At 46.2% G+C, this 17,757-nt stretch overlaps 1 protein-coding gene across 2 annotated transcripts in view; it reads right to left on the reverse strand.

Moving 5' to 3' along the window:
- The window catches only part of Rnf10 (ring finger protein 10), a 34,551-nt gene that overhangs the window by 12,528 nt on the left and 4,266 nt on the right, over positions 1 to 17,757 (reverse strand). For both annotated transcript variants that reach the window (XM_052755114.1, XM_052755113.1), the window contains exons 2-4: positions 8,323 to 8,519; positions 3,311 to 3,510; positions 1,633 to 1,723 (exon numbers count right to left, since the gene is read on the reverse strand). In XM_052755114.1, the coding sequence (XP_052611074.1) occupies positions 1,633 to 1,723; positions 3,311 to 3,510; positions 8,323 to 8,519 (488 nt within the window). The remainder of the gene's footprint in view (positions 1 to 1,632; positions 1,724 to 3,310; positions 3,511 to 8,322; positions 8,520 to 17,757) is intronic.

Consider the following 17,757-nt stretch of genomic DNA (forward strand, 5'->3'; position numbering starts at 1 on the left):
TGAAACTGTAAGCAAGCACCCAATTCGACCGTTTCCTCTATAATTCATGACTCCCAATGGCAACAGAAAACACACTGCTCTTGCAGAGGACCCAGGTTCAGTTCCCAGCACTCACATATGGCTCATGACTCTGTAACTCCAGTTCCAGGAGATCTAGTGCCCTCTTCCAGCCTCTACAGGCACCAGGCATGCACAGCGTACTTATGAATACACAGGCAAAACATTCACACACGTACAATAAAAATAAATAAAGCCTGTTTAATAATACAGGTGTAAGAATGAACACACATTAAGCAAATTAAGAAATCCACAATCATGGGCTAATCCAACAGGACAGGTAATAGACACTTGGAGGGCTCTACATTACAGGGAAAATGTCATAAATCACATGATCCCATTTTCACAATTTTTAAATATATATTTAACAGAAGGCATAAAAATCCAGATTTAATTTACTGATAACTTCAAACAGTAGTGAAGACCTTCACTTTATTTTATTTTTTTTTTAAACAAGGGGGAAGCACCTGTGCCACAATCTTTTTTAATAAGATTTATTTATTATGCACAGTGTTCTGCAAGCATGTTTGCCTGCAGGCCAGAAGAGGGCACCAGATCTCATTACAGATGGTTGTGAGCCACCATGTGGGTGCTGGGAATTGAACTCAAGACCTTTGGAAGAACAGCCAGTGCTCTTAACCACTGAGCCATCTCTCCAGCCCTGTGTGTCTGTGTTTTTTTTTTTGTTTGTTTTTTTTTTTTTTGGTTTTTCGAGACAGGGTTTCTCTGTGTAGCTTTGCGCCTCTCCTGGAACTCGCTTTCGAGACCAGGCTGGCCTCGAACTCACAGAGATCCGCCTGCCTCTGCCTCCCGAGTGCTGGGATTAAAGGCGTGCGCCACCACCGCCCGGCCTGTGTGTCTGTTTTTTTACCCAATGTATATGTGTTTTTTCCTATAAGGCACTCTACGTCATTCTTAGATAATTGTGAAAATTTTTTTGTTTTGTTCTGTTTTTCGAGACAGGATCTGTGTAGCTCTGACTCTCCTGGATCTCGCTCTATAGACCAGTGGTTCGCCTGCCTCTGCCTCCTGAGTGCTGGGATCAAAGGCATGCACCACCACCACCCAGCAATTGTATAAATTTTTAAAGCAACAGGAGTCAAAATTTGTCAGAATAACATAAAAGTAAGAGTACTTATTATTTTGAAAGTAACTACATCATACACCCTGTTAGGATCAGCAAGGAGACACAAGTTCATAAACTCAGGAGAAAAAAATGCAGGACTGGCTTTGCAGAAAATGCAACCACCTGCTAATTTGACACCAATTACGACAAGGGGTTGCCAATGAAGAAATGTCCGTGTATCTGAGCTCAGCCTGGTATGAGGTAACTAGAGTTCCTCTAACAGACTCCTGGTTACGACTTCCTCAACAAGTGACCGACAGAGAGGGAGGAATGCTTACGTGGCCTTGGAGCAGAGCTTTCCATACCCCGAGTCCGCTCGGTAACAAAATGAACTCCAAGAGGAACAAGGAACTGACGTGTGCCCCGAGTTTAACACCGCTAACAGCTGCCAGACCACAGCCTTTCTTTAGCTCTCCCGCTGAGGTGACAAACCTGGCGAAGCCACTCACCACTTGTTCCACAAAGTCCCAGTTGACTAAGGTGTCAGGGTCAGCAAAATGAGCTGTGTAGTCCTGGTCTGCAGACACCACAAACTGGCAGCTAGAAGGAGCAGGAGGGACAGGAGAGAGGAGTGTCAGAAACTCACCACCTCTCCGAGTTCATCAGGATGCTGCTGGCCAAGCGCGGCTGAGGCTGCAGCTGCAGCAGCATGACCCCAGACGGTCGCCGCAGCTCCGAGCCCTGGCTCCAGGAGGAGTCTAGACTCCGTGGGCAGATGCCCAAATCCATCAACTATGTCCTCAGCTTTCAAGCCCGGCCAAGCTCCCTGTTGTTCTCCCGTGAACTAAAATTAACCCAGACTGAGACTTCCTCCCTCAACCCTTGGACCCATGACCACAGCTCATCTTCACGGCAGCAGAGAGCTGTTCTCAGTCATCTGAGAGCAGTCTGCATTAAGTACACAATGGGGCTTTAGTTTATACCCAAGGTCCAATCCCCGTCTAAAGACTCACAGAAGGGGAAGGGTGGGGAGGCAGCTTTCCTGCCTACTCCATCTTTATCAGTTCCTAGCAATGAGCCTTCTGAGCTCAGTTCTTAGCACTCATGTCAGGAGGCTCAAAGCTGCCTCAACTCCACTCCCAGGGAACTGGATGCCCGGCCTCCTCCCAGCACCAGCATTCATGGGCACACACTCGCGCACACAATTTAAAACGCAATCTTTGGAAACAGGGTGCCTACTTTATCTGCTTATAGAAAGGTTAGCAAGAACGTGTGTGTGGGTGTCTTGCCTGCAAGTGTCTGCGCACCCACCAGTTGAATGCAGTGCCCTCAGAGGCCAAAAGAGGGGGTCAGGTACCCTGGAACTAAAGTTACAGATGGCTGTGAGCCACCACGTGGGTTCTGGAAACAACCTGGGTGCTCATCAGGTGAGGGCAGCGCTCACCTTTTATCCTAGCATTCAGGAGGCAGAGGCAAGCAAATCTGTGAGTTTGAGGCCAGCCTGGTCTACAGAGCAAGTTCAGGATAGCCAGGGATACACAGAGAAACTCTGTGTTGAAAAACAACAACAACAAAAAACCCAAGACAACACAAAAAGAAACCTGGGCCCTCTGGAAGAGAAGCTAATGCTCCTAACCCTGGAGTCACTTCTCCAGCCCCCAGAGTGCTCACTTTGTACAACCATTTTATCAAAACTGCCTGGAACTGGAGTGAAAGCCTCGAGAGGACCAACGGCGGCATCAGCTAGAATCCATCCACAGCCTAAGTACCGTCTGTGTGAGCTGCAGAAGCCCTCAGTCAAGTGAGCCCTGCGACGTAGGAGGCCTGACCAGAAGGAGAGCTCGCCGTGGAAGCTCTTCAGCTGCACCTCAGCTCGTCCTCTACTGAGCTAACACACGATCAGAACTGTTCTGGTCTGGTCCCCACCCTCCCTGGACCCGTGATTTCTTCCCAGTCCACTGTACAGCAGAGCTCAGACCACAGAACATTCCTAGTCCCGGAAGTTACACCAAGCACTATGTTCTCTAAGTACCGAGAACATTCACTTAGAAAACGTTGACAGGGAAGAAAAAACCACACCAATGTCTCTTCTGTTTCTCCCCATAACAGTTTAGAGAAAGCTTCCTCCAAGAAGTGCAACCATCTAAGCAGGCTTTTCATTTTTGTCCTAGAAGTGGAAATACTCACTTGGCCTGTAAAAAAAGTTCCTTGTTAAAAGGCTTGTGTCCCCACTTGTTTCTTTTTCCCCAGCTGCCATGTCCACTGCCTTCAAAGTGACCTCCTTGGCCACGGGGTTCAAAGGTGAAATTCAACAAGTGGTTCAGGTTGATCTTCTTAGGGCCAGAGAACTGGGCAGGGCTAAACTCTGCCCGCTGAGCCTCTGCTACCTAGAAAGAATGGCAACATTTTAGATTAAAATAATCGACCAACTGACAGCAGCAACCAGGACATCCTGCTTCCACACGGCTGGAAACATGGCACCGCTGGCGTAAATGCTAACCTAAGATATGTCTGGAAGAGCACAGAGGAAACGCCTTTAGATCCCCTTACACTGCAGCCTGCTCTGCTAAGCAGCGATTAACTATTCAATGACAAAGCACTCACAACCTTCTCTAGTCACTGAGAAGCACAAAGGGTTTCTCTGTGTAGCCCTGGCTGTCTTTGCTGGATCTCCCTCTGCAGACCAGGCTGGGCTCCAACTCAGAGATCTGCTTGCTTCTGTTTCCCGAGTGCTGGGACTAAAGGGCAGAGTTATCACAGCTGGTTCTTCTTTAACCTTTTCCACCCCACCAAAAACCTATTATTTCTTTTTACACACAAGCAAAAAAAGAACTGGAGCTCCAACAAAGGTAAATGTAACACTTTCACTGTCTAGTCAAATTTGAAGGTTTTTAATAAGCTGCACATGCGCATACAGGCATACAAGAGTGGCTCACTCCTGTAATGCTAGCACTTAAGAAGCAAAACAAACAAACAAAAACAAATCAAAACCCTACCATTCCAACCTTTCAAAACAAATACAGTGGCCAAGTGTGGTGGTTCATGCCTGTAATCGCAATACTTAAGAGGTGAAGGCAGACCACTGCGAGCTGGGGACAAGGCTGTGCTACACAGTTAGTTCCAGGCCAGCCTGGACTATAAAGTACCTCCAGAAAACAAACCAGTCAGCTGTGGCACACAATTAGACAGTTTCTCTTTTCACAAAGCACCAAACCTAGATCTAAGAGTCTGTACTCGTCAAAAGCCCCACACTCTAGGGGCTAGAGAGACGATGGCAGCTCAGTGCTAAGAGTACAAGTGCTTCTGCAGAAGACAGGGTCTGGTTCCCAGGACCCACGTGGTGGTTCACAACCATCCATTAATTCCAGTTCCAGAGGATCCAACACCCTCTTGTTTCAGAGACTGGTCGAGCTGAATGGCCAATAGCTAGGCAGAAAAGGAATAGGCGAGGCTGGCAGGCAGAGAGAGTAGGAGGAGAAATCTAGGAAAAAAGAGAATGAGGAGGAGGAGGAGGAGGAGGAGGACCAGAGACAGGACTGGGGCCAGAAGCCAGGCGGCCACCAGTCGGCAGATGTAAGAAGCAGTGAAATAAGATATACAGAAGGAAAAAAAAAAGGTAAAAAGCCCCAAGGCAAAAGGTAGATAAAGAGAAACAGGTTATTTTAAATTAAAAAAGAGCCAGCCAGAAAGGAGCCTACGGTAGGGTAGGCTTGGCTTCAAAACTAGTAAGTCTCTGCATCATGATTTGGGGGCTGGCTGGTGGCCTATAAGAAAAAGTCTGTTGTAGCTTGTCTTTCCACTGCCCCTACCCCTCACCCCCAAACAGGGATTCTCTGTGTAATAGTCTTGGCTATCCCGGAACTCACTTTGTAGACCAGGCTGGCTCTTTCCACCTTTCTAATGTGGCAACTGGAAACCTTAAAATCATGTTGCTGAAGCTGGGACACAGCTCAGTGGTAAACAGTGACTAGCACGTACAAGGTCCTGCGTTTGAGCCCCAGAACTGCTAAAGAAAATAGTAATTGCCAGGTGTGGTGGCGCACACCTTTTAGTCCCAGTACTGTGTAGGCTGAGGTAGGCAGATTTGAGTTCAAAGTGAGCTCCTGGTCTACAAAGTCTCTGGGCAGCCAAGGCTATAGCATGATACCCTGTCTCAAAGAACAGCACTTGTTGCTCTTGCAGAGGTTCAATTTCCAGCCAGCACATAGCATCTTAAACAGATTATAACTCCAATTCCAGAGGATCTGACACCCTCTTTTGGCTTTTTCTGGTATCTGGTGCAAATAGTGCACAGACATACATGCAGGCAAAACACTCATACATACATACAGAGAGAGAGAGAGAGAGAGAGAGAGAGAGAGAGAGAGAGAGAGAGAGAGAGAGAGAGAATAAAACACATGGCTTTTTGGGGTGTGTGTGTGGGTGTGTGTGTGTGTGTGTGTGTGTGTGTGTGTGTGTGTGTGTGTGTGTGCAGAAGCGTTGCATCTGAGACGGTCTCACTGTAGAGCCGATGATGACCTCCCAAATGCTGGGACTGCATCCTGCAGCTTGCTTTCCATTGGACAGCAGTGCTCTACAGTTTAGACCATGCTGCTGACAAGCACACTGTCATACCTGAGCATCACTTGAACCAGGAATCCACTGTTTTTCGAGACAGGGTTTCTCTGTGTAGCTTTGCGCCTTTCCTGGAACTCACTTGGTAGCCCAGGCTGGCCTCAAACTCACAGAGATCCGCCTGGCTCTGTCTCCCAAGTGCTGGGATTAAAGGCGTGCGCCACCACCGCCCGGCCTGTGCTCACAATTCTTGTTTGTGGGGTTGTTTGTTTGTGGTTGAGACAGGCTCTCATTATGTAGCCTGACTTGCTTGGAACTCATGTTAGAGACCTCAGTCCACCCCGTCTCTGTCTCCAGATAGAGTGGAATTAGAGGCATGTGCTTCCACACCTGCGTAATTCCAACAATTCTTTACCTCTACCCTGTCACTGCACCAATGATCCACTCTTGCGGACTCTTTCCTCATCTGGCTTAGTTCCTATGTTCAGCAGCTAGCCCTCCCTATCCACCCCAGCAGCTCCGGTGCAGTGATAGCCCCTCACACTGCTAGCAGCCACAGTGCACTTACACTTCAGTCCATCCCTCCTACCCTCCAGACAACCCCCTTCACCCCTCAGGCTCCCAAACCACTCTCAGATCACCTTACATGGAAAAAATGAGCCCCATGAGTTAAGAACACACAGCCCTCTTGTTACTGTGCTGAATCAGCAGAGCCCTTCCTCATGCCAACCCTGGGGCTTCTTCCAGAGATCACGTCGAGGGCACTGTCACACTCCATTTCCCTGCTGTCGTTCCCTCTCATCAACCACCCTATTAGGAGAGAGACGCTGTACTTCCTTCCCTACCTGAACTATAAAGCCTCTCCCGCACTCACAACACTTTTTAGTATTTCAAAAGGTTTTATTAAGACAGTTGTGGTGGTATATGCTTGTAATTCCAGTACTCAGGAGATAGAGGCAGAAGACCTCTGAAAGTTTAAGGCTAGCCTAGTCTACATACAAGTTCCAGGTCAGCCAGAGCTACATAGTGAGACCCTACCTCAAAATAAATAAATAAATAAGTAATAAGTAAGTAAGTAAGTAAGTAATAAATAAGTAGGTGAATTCCAGTAGGTAGTTGGATCTATGTGAGTTCACGCCAGCCTGGTCTACAGAGAGCTCCAGGACGATACAGTAAGACCCTATCTCAACCAAAATAACCAAGATCTCATTAATATTTTTAAAAACTACTTGTATATGTTTGTGTGTAGGTGTGGGTATGTGCATCAGAGTATAGCAGCCGGAGGCCACCTCTAATCCCCTGGAGCTGGAGTTACAGGGGTTGTGAGCTGACCCACACAGCCTTCTGCAAGAGTAGCAGAGCGATTTTACTGCTAAGCCATTCCTGTCCAGCTCCCCTCACACTGTTCAAGCACCACCTCACCTCTCTGCTTCCCTTTAGAGCAGACGCTGCCCTTTCTTCTTCCCATCCCCCACTCTCCCGACTCTAGGCCGACCACACTTTTGTCATCGTTCCACCAACACGACTCAAGGCCGGTGACCTACTGACCGGCCTTCCCAGTTTGCAGTCCTGGTCTAACTCAACAGCAGGACTTGAGCAGAGTGACGAGCTTCTCTCCCTGGCTCAGCGCTTGCGCCTGCCCTGCTCCCAGCACTCTGCAGGGCTCCCATGTGGTCCTGCGGCTCTCAACTCCAGCAGTGTTCCCTTGCTCCATTCACATGTCTCTCAGAATCTACCTCTGCAGCCTGGCTGATGGCACAGGCCTGTGATCTCAGCACCCAGGACGCTCCAGCAGCCTGTGCTATACATACAGTGAGACCTCTCCAAAAAAATAAATAAATAAAAGGAGGAGACACTAAAGTATCTCACAGCATGGACAAGAGTTCCTCCAGCACCTTTTACTCTCCCGTGGACACTGTTTAATCCGATTTAATCCGATAACACTTACCATCAGGTAAAGAACACACAGGTTACTGACACGTCAGACTAGAGGATTAGCCCCTAAGGACAAAGACAGTGAATGCTGGTGAATGCTGTGCTTCCAACTGCTCAGTGTTCTGGGCGCAGTTCCCGAGGAGGAGGAAGTAATCCTTTTGCAAGTGCATCTACTGCATCTGTAGATACTTGTTCTGTAATGGCTACACTGTACGGACAGTCACACAACAGGATGCTGAACTAGTGTCTTCTCCCTTAGGGCTTACGCTGCTTCCTAAATCCAGCAACTACAACACCCTTCATGTCAACAGTCTTTACTCTCAAAAGCAAACCTAAGGGACTCCTAAACACAGGTGCTGAGACTAAGGACATCAGCTTTTCACCCTGCAAGCTCACTACCACTGCAGTGATTTTTATTACTCAAGCACTCCAAAGGGTATACAAAACACAACAGTGATAGTAAAGGTACAATACACACCTGCTGTCATTTCTCCACCCTGACTATAAGTGAAGTCTCTCCCCACAGAAGGTGTTCAAAGCCCCTAGGGGAGGGAAGGAGGCAAGGTTCCAGGCCTGGCTAACCCCTGGCTGCTCAGACAGCTTGGATGCCTGCTCTACCTCTCACTCTTTCCCTAGGTGCTGAAATGCTGCAGAGGGAAAAGCCGAACCAAAATAAACAAAGCTCTGTAAGACACTCGTCAGTTCCATACCTCATCTCGTCTTCCACCATTAGAAGAAGAGCTAAAGGGTTTGCTGCTGCCACCGCCCCTCTGAGGAGGCATCTTGTTAAAAGTTTTGCTTTTCTGTGAATTGGAGCGACGGGACTGGTTGCTAAAATTTTCATTTTTGGGGTAGGAAGATTCACGCTTGCGATTGTAACGCTTGGATCCATTTGAGTTCTTTCCATCTGAAAGCAAAAAGAAATAGTAAGTTTTATGTTTTTCCACCCACATGGCTGATTTCTATCTTCCAGCAAAGTTTATAGTCCTAGAAGTCAACTTTCCTCCTGCCTCAGCCCCCTAAACCCTGAGACTGCAGGCACACCCTCACCATGCTGACTTCTTTTTCTATACTCGTCACGTCTTATACAAACTTTTCTTTTGTTACTTTATGAGCAGTTTCATATATCCCTAGTCTTCAGCCTGGCATGGCAGTTCACACCTATCAAGCATTTGGGAGGCTGAGGAAGGAGGATCATCCAAAAGCCTGGGTGAAAAGTGATCGAGTGAAATCCTGGATTAAATTTTTTTTATTACACACTATTTATTTTGCATGTGTGTATGTGTTTATATGCAGGTGCCATAGCACACATGTAGAGTGAGAAGGACAACTTGTGGGAATGGGTTCTGGAAAAAAAGGACAGTCATAAGGCTTGGCACCAGGTTGTCTTAGCGAGCCAGCTCCCTAGACCAAGAATCAGAAACTGTAAAGGGGCTGAGGAGATGATTCAGTAGTCAATAAGTACTGTCACTGAAAGCACAAAATGGAGTCAGATCCCCAGATCTGACAGCTATGACAGATCCCCAGCTATGACAACTGCCTGTAATTACAGGGAGAAACTGGTTAGCTAGACAAACCAGAAATCAGCAAGTTCCAGATATGAGGCCCTGCCTCAATCCATAAACAAATAATGTAATTTATAAAATGAGAGTGATCAAGGACCCTTGACATCAACTTCACACCTGTGCACATACATACAAACAAGCTTATTCACTTGTACACATCACACACATAAAAGCACAGAACAGAACAAGCAGCCGAGGGCTGTGGCACACCTGCTAACCCTAGCACTTAGGAAGCAGAGGCAGGAACCTGATGTTCAAAGCCAGCCTGAGCTATACGAGGCTATGTCTCAAAAGACAGTTGGGGTCTGGAGAGGTGGGTCAATGGTAACTACACTTGCGGCTCTTGCAGAGGGCCCAAGTTCAGTTCCGGAACTCACGTAGTGGCTCACAACTGTCTGTAACTCCAGTTCCGAGGAATCTGATGCCCTCTTCTGACCACAGGCAAACATGCACATAATTTTTTTTTGAAAAGTCACTTACTCTTCAAAAGCACAGTAAATGGCTACACAGTTGCATGGTGTGAACTTACAGCATGAAATAACCAATACATTTAGTAGTGTTCAACTTTCTGCTAGTTTATTTATAAAGAGGTCTATATGGTCATGTCAAATTTTCAAAGTGAAATTAGCTTATAAAGTACAATCATGAAAGCCCTTTACACAACCTGAAGCTGCATTGTAGAAATTAATGACAACTGATTTATACCCTAACAGCACCATACAAGAGAATGTCAAGCTCACTATATTCCTGTTAATAATAATAGCAACTTGAATGAACTTTGTCCAAATGCAAGGACAAATGATTTCTGATTTTATTTTATTTGGATTTTTGGTTTCTGATTTTAAACTTAATTTCTCTAATTAGCAGTAATACTTTTTCAGTCCATCTGCTGACCATCTATATTTTGGGTAAAAAGCCTGCTTGATTTGTTTTAGAGACAGTGTCTCACATAGCTCCAGGTTGGCCTCAAACTCACACTCTACAGGTAAGAATGACCAATCTCAAGCTGGAGAGATAGCTCAGAGGTTAAGAGCACTGAGTACTCTTCTAGAGGTCCTGGGTTCAATTCCCAGCAACGACATGGTGGCTCACAACCATCTGTAGTGAGATCTGGCGCCCTCTTCTGATGTGCAGGTGTACACACAGATATATAAAATAGATCTTTTTAAAAATGTCCATTCTCCTGCCTCTACCTCCCAAGTGCTAGGATTACAGGCGTGCACCACTCAGCCTGGCTACCTTGTTCTTTTCTTACCAAGAGAATGAACTTGAGGAATTTTGTTGCCAGGATCCACAAATTACTAATGGAGTTTAACAAAACACCTGGGTCAGTACACAACACATGGCAGTTTACCAGCTCGAAATAGGGGGGCTGGGGCAAGAGGCTCAGTTGAGTATAAAGTGGTTCATTTGCAAGCATGAGGCTCTGCGTGAGGACCCCAGTGCCCACATTAAGAGCTAGATGCACCAACACACAACTCTAGCTTGAGGGGAGGCAGCGGCAGCGGCAGCTGGAGTTCAGAGGCTTGATGGACAGCCAGTTTGGCCAAAAAGGCAACCCCCAGGTTCAGAGAGAGATACAGTCGCAAAAAAATAAAGTAGAAGCAATAAGCAATACTCAACACTGACCTCTGGCCTCCATATGTGCATTCAGGGGTGAGAGCATGTACAAACACATGTGCACACTCACACACACACACACACACACAAAAAAAAAGGCAAAAGAAAACTTATTTAAAAACCACAAACACTGAACAGATGAGGCAGATCAGCATGTTAAAGCCTGCCACCAAGTCTGAGGGCCTGAGTTCAACTCCCAGGACTCATATAAAGGAAGTAGAGAACCAACTCCTCCTGTAAGCTGTCTTCTGACCTCCACATGCTCCCCATGGCATGTGTCCGAGCCCATCTACCTATCCCCCACACATGGCTAGGCATGATGGCACACACCTTTAATCTCAGTGCTCAGAAGTCAGAGGCAGGTGGATCTCTGTGAGGATAGCCAGTGAGACCTTGTCAAAAAGAAGGGGGGGGGGGGATAAAAAGAACCATATACAACTAAATAGATAAAAATCAAATTGTAAAATTAAAACACACACACACACACACACACAAAACTACCTCACAAAAACAAAGGTTCCCAAATCACAGTCATCCTACTGCAGTATGGAAATCTGACTAAGTACAGGCACTAGTTTATAGGCTTGAAACAGGAAAGGAAAAACTTCGCTGCACATGGTTGCACACCTCTTTAGTCCTAGCACTTTGGAGGAAGAGGCATGCAGATCTTTGAGCTGGAGGCCAACCTAGTCTACAATAACCAGTTCCATGCCAACCAGGGCTACAGAGCTACATAGTAAGACCCTGACTTGCCGGGTGGTGGTGGTGCACACCTTTAATCCCAGCACTCAGGAGGCAGACAGAGTCAGGTGGATCTCTGAGTTTGAGGCCAGCCTGATCTACAGAGCAAGTTCCAGGACAGATTCCAAAGCTACATAGAGAAACCCTGTCTCAAAAAACCAAAAAGACCCTAACTCAAAAAAAAAAAAAAAAAAAAGTGGAAACTTTCTTTTTCTTTGAAACAGTCACACACAGACTAGCTGAGTCTGGGCTCAGAGCTCCCGAGTAGCTGAGACTGCAGGCCCAGACCCTTCAGCCCAACTGATGCTGGGGATGCTCAGACTCTAAGGGGACGGACGGCAAGGGACTCAGCATGAGCCTCAGAAGCTGAGGACTTAGACTCTCCCTTCCAAACAGAACTCCATTTTGTTTATATGAAAATATATAACTTGAGGCTGGAGAGATGGCCCAGGGGCTAAAGCACTGTCTGCTCTTTTCGAGGACCCAGGTTCAATTCCCAGCACCCACATGGGGTCAGAACCATCTGTGACCCCAGTTCCAGAGTATCTGGCACCCTCCTCTGGCCCCCTTGAGCACCAGACACATATGTAGTTCAAAGGCATACATGTAGGAAAAACAAAAAAGCTCGAAATAGAAAATAAAAAAATTAATAAATTGTTCTTTAAAAATATATAACTGAGCTGGGTGGTGGTGGTGCGCACCTTTAATACCAGTACTTGGTAGACAGAGGCAGGTGAATCTCTGAGTTCAAGGCCAGCCCGGTCTACAGATTAAGTTCCAGGACAGCCAGGGCTACATAGAGAAACCCTGTGTGTGGGGAGGGGGGTCTGGCTGTGGTAATGCATATACATGTGCAATCCTAGCACTAGTCTTTAATTCCAGCACTTGGTAAATGGAGAATCAGAAGTTCAAGGCCAGCCTGGGCTAGAGTATGATACCTTGTCTCAACATACACACTTAAAAGAAACATACCTAAGAAATAAATTTAAAAAAAGAAACATCCTGCAAAGAAAATACATTCAGCTATTGATAATGAGCTTTTTCTTTCTTGCAAACACCTGTAGTTTGTCTGTTTAGAATTTTTTTAAAATAATAAATAAATACGGAGGGAGTGCTTTAGGAATCTGCAGGGAAGGCCCACATTAATCTTAGTCCACACAAGCAGCCTGGTGAGCTCTAGGATGTTCTTGCACTCTGACTTGCTCTCAGAGACTCTGACTCCAGTACAAAAGTATGACTCTTTTAAAAGAGGTGGGCACTTTGTTTTCTGAAACAAGAGCTCACTCTATAGTTTAAGCTAGCCTAGAATTCACTATACTGTACCTCAGGCTGGCCTCAAACCCAAGGCAATCCTTCTGGAACTACAGGCATGAGCAACCATATCCAGCTACCACCTGAGTAAATTTTTAACTTAAAAGAAACTGTTTCTACATAAGATCACAAGCTTATTGTACACCAGGCTAGATAAATCTAAGAAAAAACTATGAATCCTAATTTATATTTATTTATCGCGCGCAGCGCGCGCACGCGCGCGTGTGTGTGTGTGTGCGTGTGTGCGTGTGTGCGCTGGGTACCACAGTGTGCACATGGAGGTCGCAGAAGTTGGTTCTCCTCTTCTACCATTTAGTCCCAGGGATTGATCCAACTCAGGTGGTCAGGCTTGGTGGTAAGTGCTCTTACCTACGATGGTGCCATCTTGCCAGCCCATAAATCCTAATTTTGAAAGCAGCACATCTCATGGGGAGAATGAAAGACACACCAGCCCCTCCAAACCTACCCAGCTGCAGCCAAGGAATCAGGGTACCAAGTTACAGGAGATGGCGGCAGCAGAAGAATAGACCAGGTCATCACAGGAAACTGCCAAGCCAAGTTCACTCCTGAATTACAGATATTAACCAGAATGTCAAAGTTGGAATTGGGGCTGGAGTGCAGCGCAATGATACAGTACTTGTCCAGCAAGCACAGGACCCTTCGACCTCTTCAGCTAGCAACAGTTCTTGTCAAGTGCAGCACCAGGGGTACCCAGCAGAGATCAGAGCCTAGGCCACCACCTGTTGTGGCATGCAAGAAGCAGAGGGCTGACACAAAACCAATCTAGACGACAGAATGAGACCATCTTCAAAAACAAACACGTTTGTGTACCACATGTATGCCTGGTGCCTAGGGAGGCCAGAAACTGGAGTTACTAACAGGTATGAGCTGCCATGTAGGTGCTGGGAATTGAACTTGGGTCCTCTGGAAGAGTATCCAATGCTCTTAACTGCAAAGTCCTCTCTCCAGCCTCAAAAAAAAAAAACCAACAACAACAAAGAAGGAAAACATATCCCCTAACCCTCCTTATCTGAGGCTGACAGAGCATGACTCTTAACCGCTGCTTTCAGGAGACATATGTTCACATCAAATGCAGTGTGCACTAGGCCCTAGGTTTGATATGCAGCACATAAAATAGGAGTTGGGGATCCTACTTAAGAAAGACACCTCACATTTGCGTAGATTTGAATGAAGCCAAATTCTACCCTGAGAAGACCTAAGATGAACTGGCACTCAGTAAGGCTGTTTCTTTCTTCATTGATTACCACACTCTCAGGGAAACAGTTTCCTAACACTTAGAAACCACTCTGTGAACTGCTTATTTCTAAATCAGATTACAACAACCGACCACATAAGGATTCATGATTTCAGGTCCCCAAATCAACTCCCTTCTCTTGTCTTCCAAATACCTCAAAGCCTGAAGGGAGACATCTCAAGTGAGAAGCGGCTCTTATCTCTACACCCAGGCAACAGGTAGCTGAGGATTGATGGTACTGTCCTGCCTGGGACCCGAAGATAAAACGCACAGTGCTATTTTTGAGATGTTTTGTAGACAACTTGCCAGGACATTCTGGTCAACAGCTCAGGGGGGAACTAACTGCCCTCCTCTCTCAGAACAAACAAGAGGATCAACTTCAGAGTCTGGAAAACAAGTCAAGTTCCTAGAAGAAACTTTTTTATCTCCTCCATTTCTTGTTTTGTTTTTCATTTTTGTTATTTTGCTTTCTGGTCAAGTTTTAAACCTCAGAACGGTGGTTCCCAATTCCAGCTGTACATCAGGGTCACTTCGAGAGTTTTAAAAACTATGAATGCTGCCAGGCATTACAGTTCTCAGGAGTCTAAGGGCAGGACAATAGAGACGAGAGTTCAAGGCCAGCCTAAACTATTCAACAAGGCCAACTCTAAGAAATTAAGAAAGAAAGAGAGGTAGAGGGGGAGGCCAAGCAAGATGGGCCTGGCAGCACAGGCCTGTGAGCTCAGCTACTCAGGAGGCGACAGCCAGGAGGTCAAAAGTCCAAGGCCTGCTTGGTTGGCTACAAACTCAGTTTTAGCCAATCTCAGGTAACTCTCAAAAAATTTTAAAAGGGGCTGGAGATGTAACTCAATGGTCAAGTCCTTGCCTAGTCTGCACAAAGTTCTAGGTTCAGTACCCAGTGTCAAAAGTAAATATATAGCCAGGCGGTGGTAGCACATACTTTTTTTTTTTTTTTTTTTTTTTTGGTTTTTCGAGACAGGGTTTCTCTATGTAGCTTTGCGCCTCTCCTGGAACTCACTTGGTAGTCCAGGCTGGCCTCGAACTCATAGAGATCCGCCTGGCTCTGCCTCCCGAGTGCTGGGATTAAAGGCGTGCGCCACCACCGCCCGGCATGTAGCACATACTTTTAATCCCAGCACTTGGGAGGCAGAGGCAGGCGGATTTCTGCGAGTTCGAGGCCCGCCTGGTCTACAGAGTGAGTTCCAGGGAAGGCACAAAGCTACACAGAGAAACTCTGTCTCAAAAAAACAAATACATACATACATACAAACATACATACACAAGAAAGCTAGAGATGGCTCAGTAGTTAAGACTCCCTGGTGCTCTTTTTCCAGAGGACCCAAGTTCTATTCCTAGCAACATTGGGTAGCTCACAACCATCTCTAACTCCAGCTTCAGGCAATATAATATCCTCTTCTGGCCTCTGAGGACATTGCACTCACATCACACACATGCACACACCTTTAAAAATAAACAAGGAGCCGGGTGTGGAAGCACATGACTTTAATCCTAGCTCGGAAGAGACAGGCAGGCGGACTTCTGTGAGTTTGAAGCCAGCCTGGTGTAAGTAGTGAGTTCCAGGTCATCCTGGGCTATGTAGAGAGACCCTGTCTCAAAAAAAAAAAAAAAACCCAAAATAGCCGTGCAGTGGTGGCGCACGCCTTTAATCCCAGCACTCGGGAGGCAGAGCCAGATCTCAGTGAGTTCGAGGCCAGCCTGGTCTATGAGCAAGATCCAGGACAGGCACCAAAACTACACAGAGAAATCCTGTCTGGAAAAACAAAAAACAAAACAAAACAAAAAACATCCAAAAACCAAAAAAACCCCACCAAAATAATTGAAAGTAAATAATAAAATGAAAATGAATAAACAAAGAATACCCAGGATCCAAGGGGCCCAAAGTAGACTTAAGAGAATCAGAAAAGGTCAGGCAAGGCAGCTTGCACCCTTAATCCTGGCCTTCAGGAGGTGAAATAACAAGACTCGGGGGAGGGGGCAGAGGCGCTGAAAACACTGGAAGGCAAAGACCCACATCCTTACTTGGGTAAAGGTCTCCAGGAGTCTGACACACAGCTGGAGCTGAGAACTGCCAAGACATATCCCTGACAAAACTATTAGATGGAGTAAATTCAGAACCTAAGATCTCAGAATCAACAAAGGAGAGACCTAAAACTTTAATCCAGATTCACAGATGCTTAAAATCAGCAACATTTCTAGGTCTAATTCTAAGAGGTGGCACAGTCTAGGTCAGAACAGCCAGGAAGTTTCTGCTGCTGGTTCATGCTGTAATTGTGAGCACGTGGCTTATCCATCATCATCCACAGTGGTTGACAAGCATCGCCAGAGGAGCAACATGTGGCCTTAGTAACACACTCAACTAACAACCAATCAGATCCCACTGAAATGAGAAGTTCTGAATGAAAAGAAGAGAGCGATATATCAGTATCCGAATTCGGCATGTGCCAGCCAGCCAGCCAGCTACCTGCTATTATGGCAGCTCTTTCAACTCTTCATCTTTTATGTATATAAACAGCTGATACTGTACCCTACTTCCTCAAAGAGTTCTAAAAATAGAGGAAAACCATCTAAAACATTATTTTCTATAGTAGTGGCACATAGTTGCTATGATTAGAAAAGCCTGCTGCTATACTAATAATAGACACAATTATTCTCATTAACAGCACCCACTGGAGGCTGAAGAGATGGCTTGGGAGGTTCAGAGTCCTGGAGTTCAGATGCCAGCACCACATAACAGGCTGGGTGTCCTCACACCTTCCACCCCAGCTGTGAGGGGGCAGACAGTCAAGTCAGATTACCTAGTAACCTAGCTTCTGATCCCAGGTAACAGGAAGAATGTCAGTCAGGACAGTGTTTCACACTACCAACCTCAAAATAACTGCTTCATAATGCCTGACCTTCCCTTAACCTCCACAGCAGCACCTGCCGCTTAAGGGGGAGGAACAAGAGCAGGGTTCCTGGACAGGGCCTACGGTCTGCCTATAAATCTCTGAAGTTTTTGCTTTCTATATGGCATCCCCTGCTCCCTAAACTTCCTCTCTCCTGTGGGCTGTACTGTTGGGACAGTCGCTGGTAAACTGTTCTAACAACAGTCTTAGTCCTACTGGAATAAAGCTGTAGGAATATAGCCAGAAAAGGGATGTTCTGTAAGTATATGAAGCAATTAGCCAAGGCCAAGGCTGTAACAGAAAGACCAAGGAGCAGGGTCCTGGTAGTCAAAAGCATACCAGTGAAGAGCCAAAGTAAGCTAGCCACAGGAACACAGGAAAACATAACAAGTACGTTCATGTAGTTAGAAAGCAAATGACCACTTTACAACTTACACAGCTTATAGATACCAGAGGGAGATGAAAAAAAGAAACTAAATACTGAAAAACTAAGCCAGTGGTGGGGATGCCCACCTAGGTCCCAGCTCTTGGAAGGTGGAGGCAGGAGGATCAGAGAGTTCAAGGCAGAATGGGATTTGGTTTTAGAGACATGAGACTGCCTATAAAAACCAAGTAAGTTTTGTGGTTTTTTTTTTTTTTCTTTTTTTTTTGCACTGGCAAAACAAAGTGAAACTGTACCTTTCATTCCATGCTTCTCACTCCAAGCCAGGGCTCTGAAATTCAAGAGGTCCTTTCAACAATGAGTCA

This window comes from Peromyscus californicus, unplaced genomic scaffold (assembly GCF_007827085.1).
Source record: "Peromyscus californicus insignis strain IS unplaced genomic scaffold, ASM782708v3 Scaffold_2__1_contigs__length_46816999, whole genome shotgun sequence".
Taxonomy (NCBI): Eukaryota; Metazoa; Chordata; class Mammalia; order Rodentia; family Cricetidae; genus Peromyscus; species Peromyscus californicus.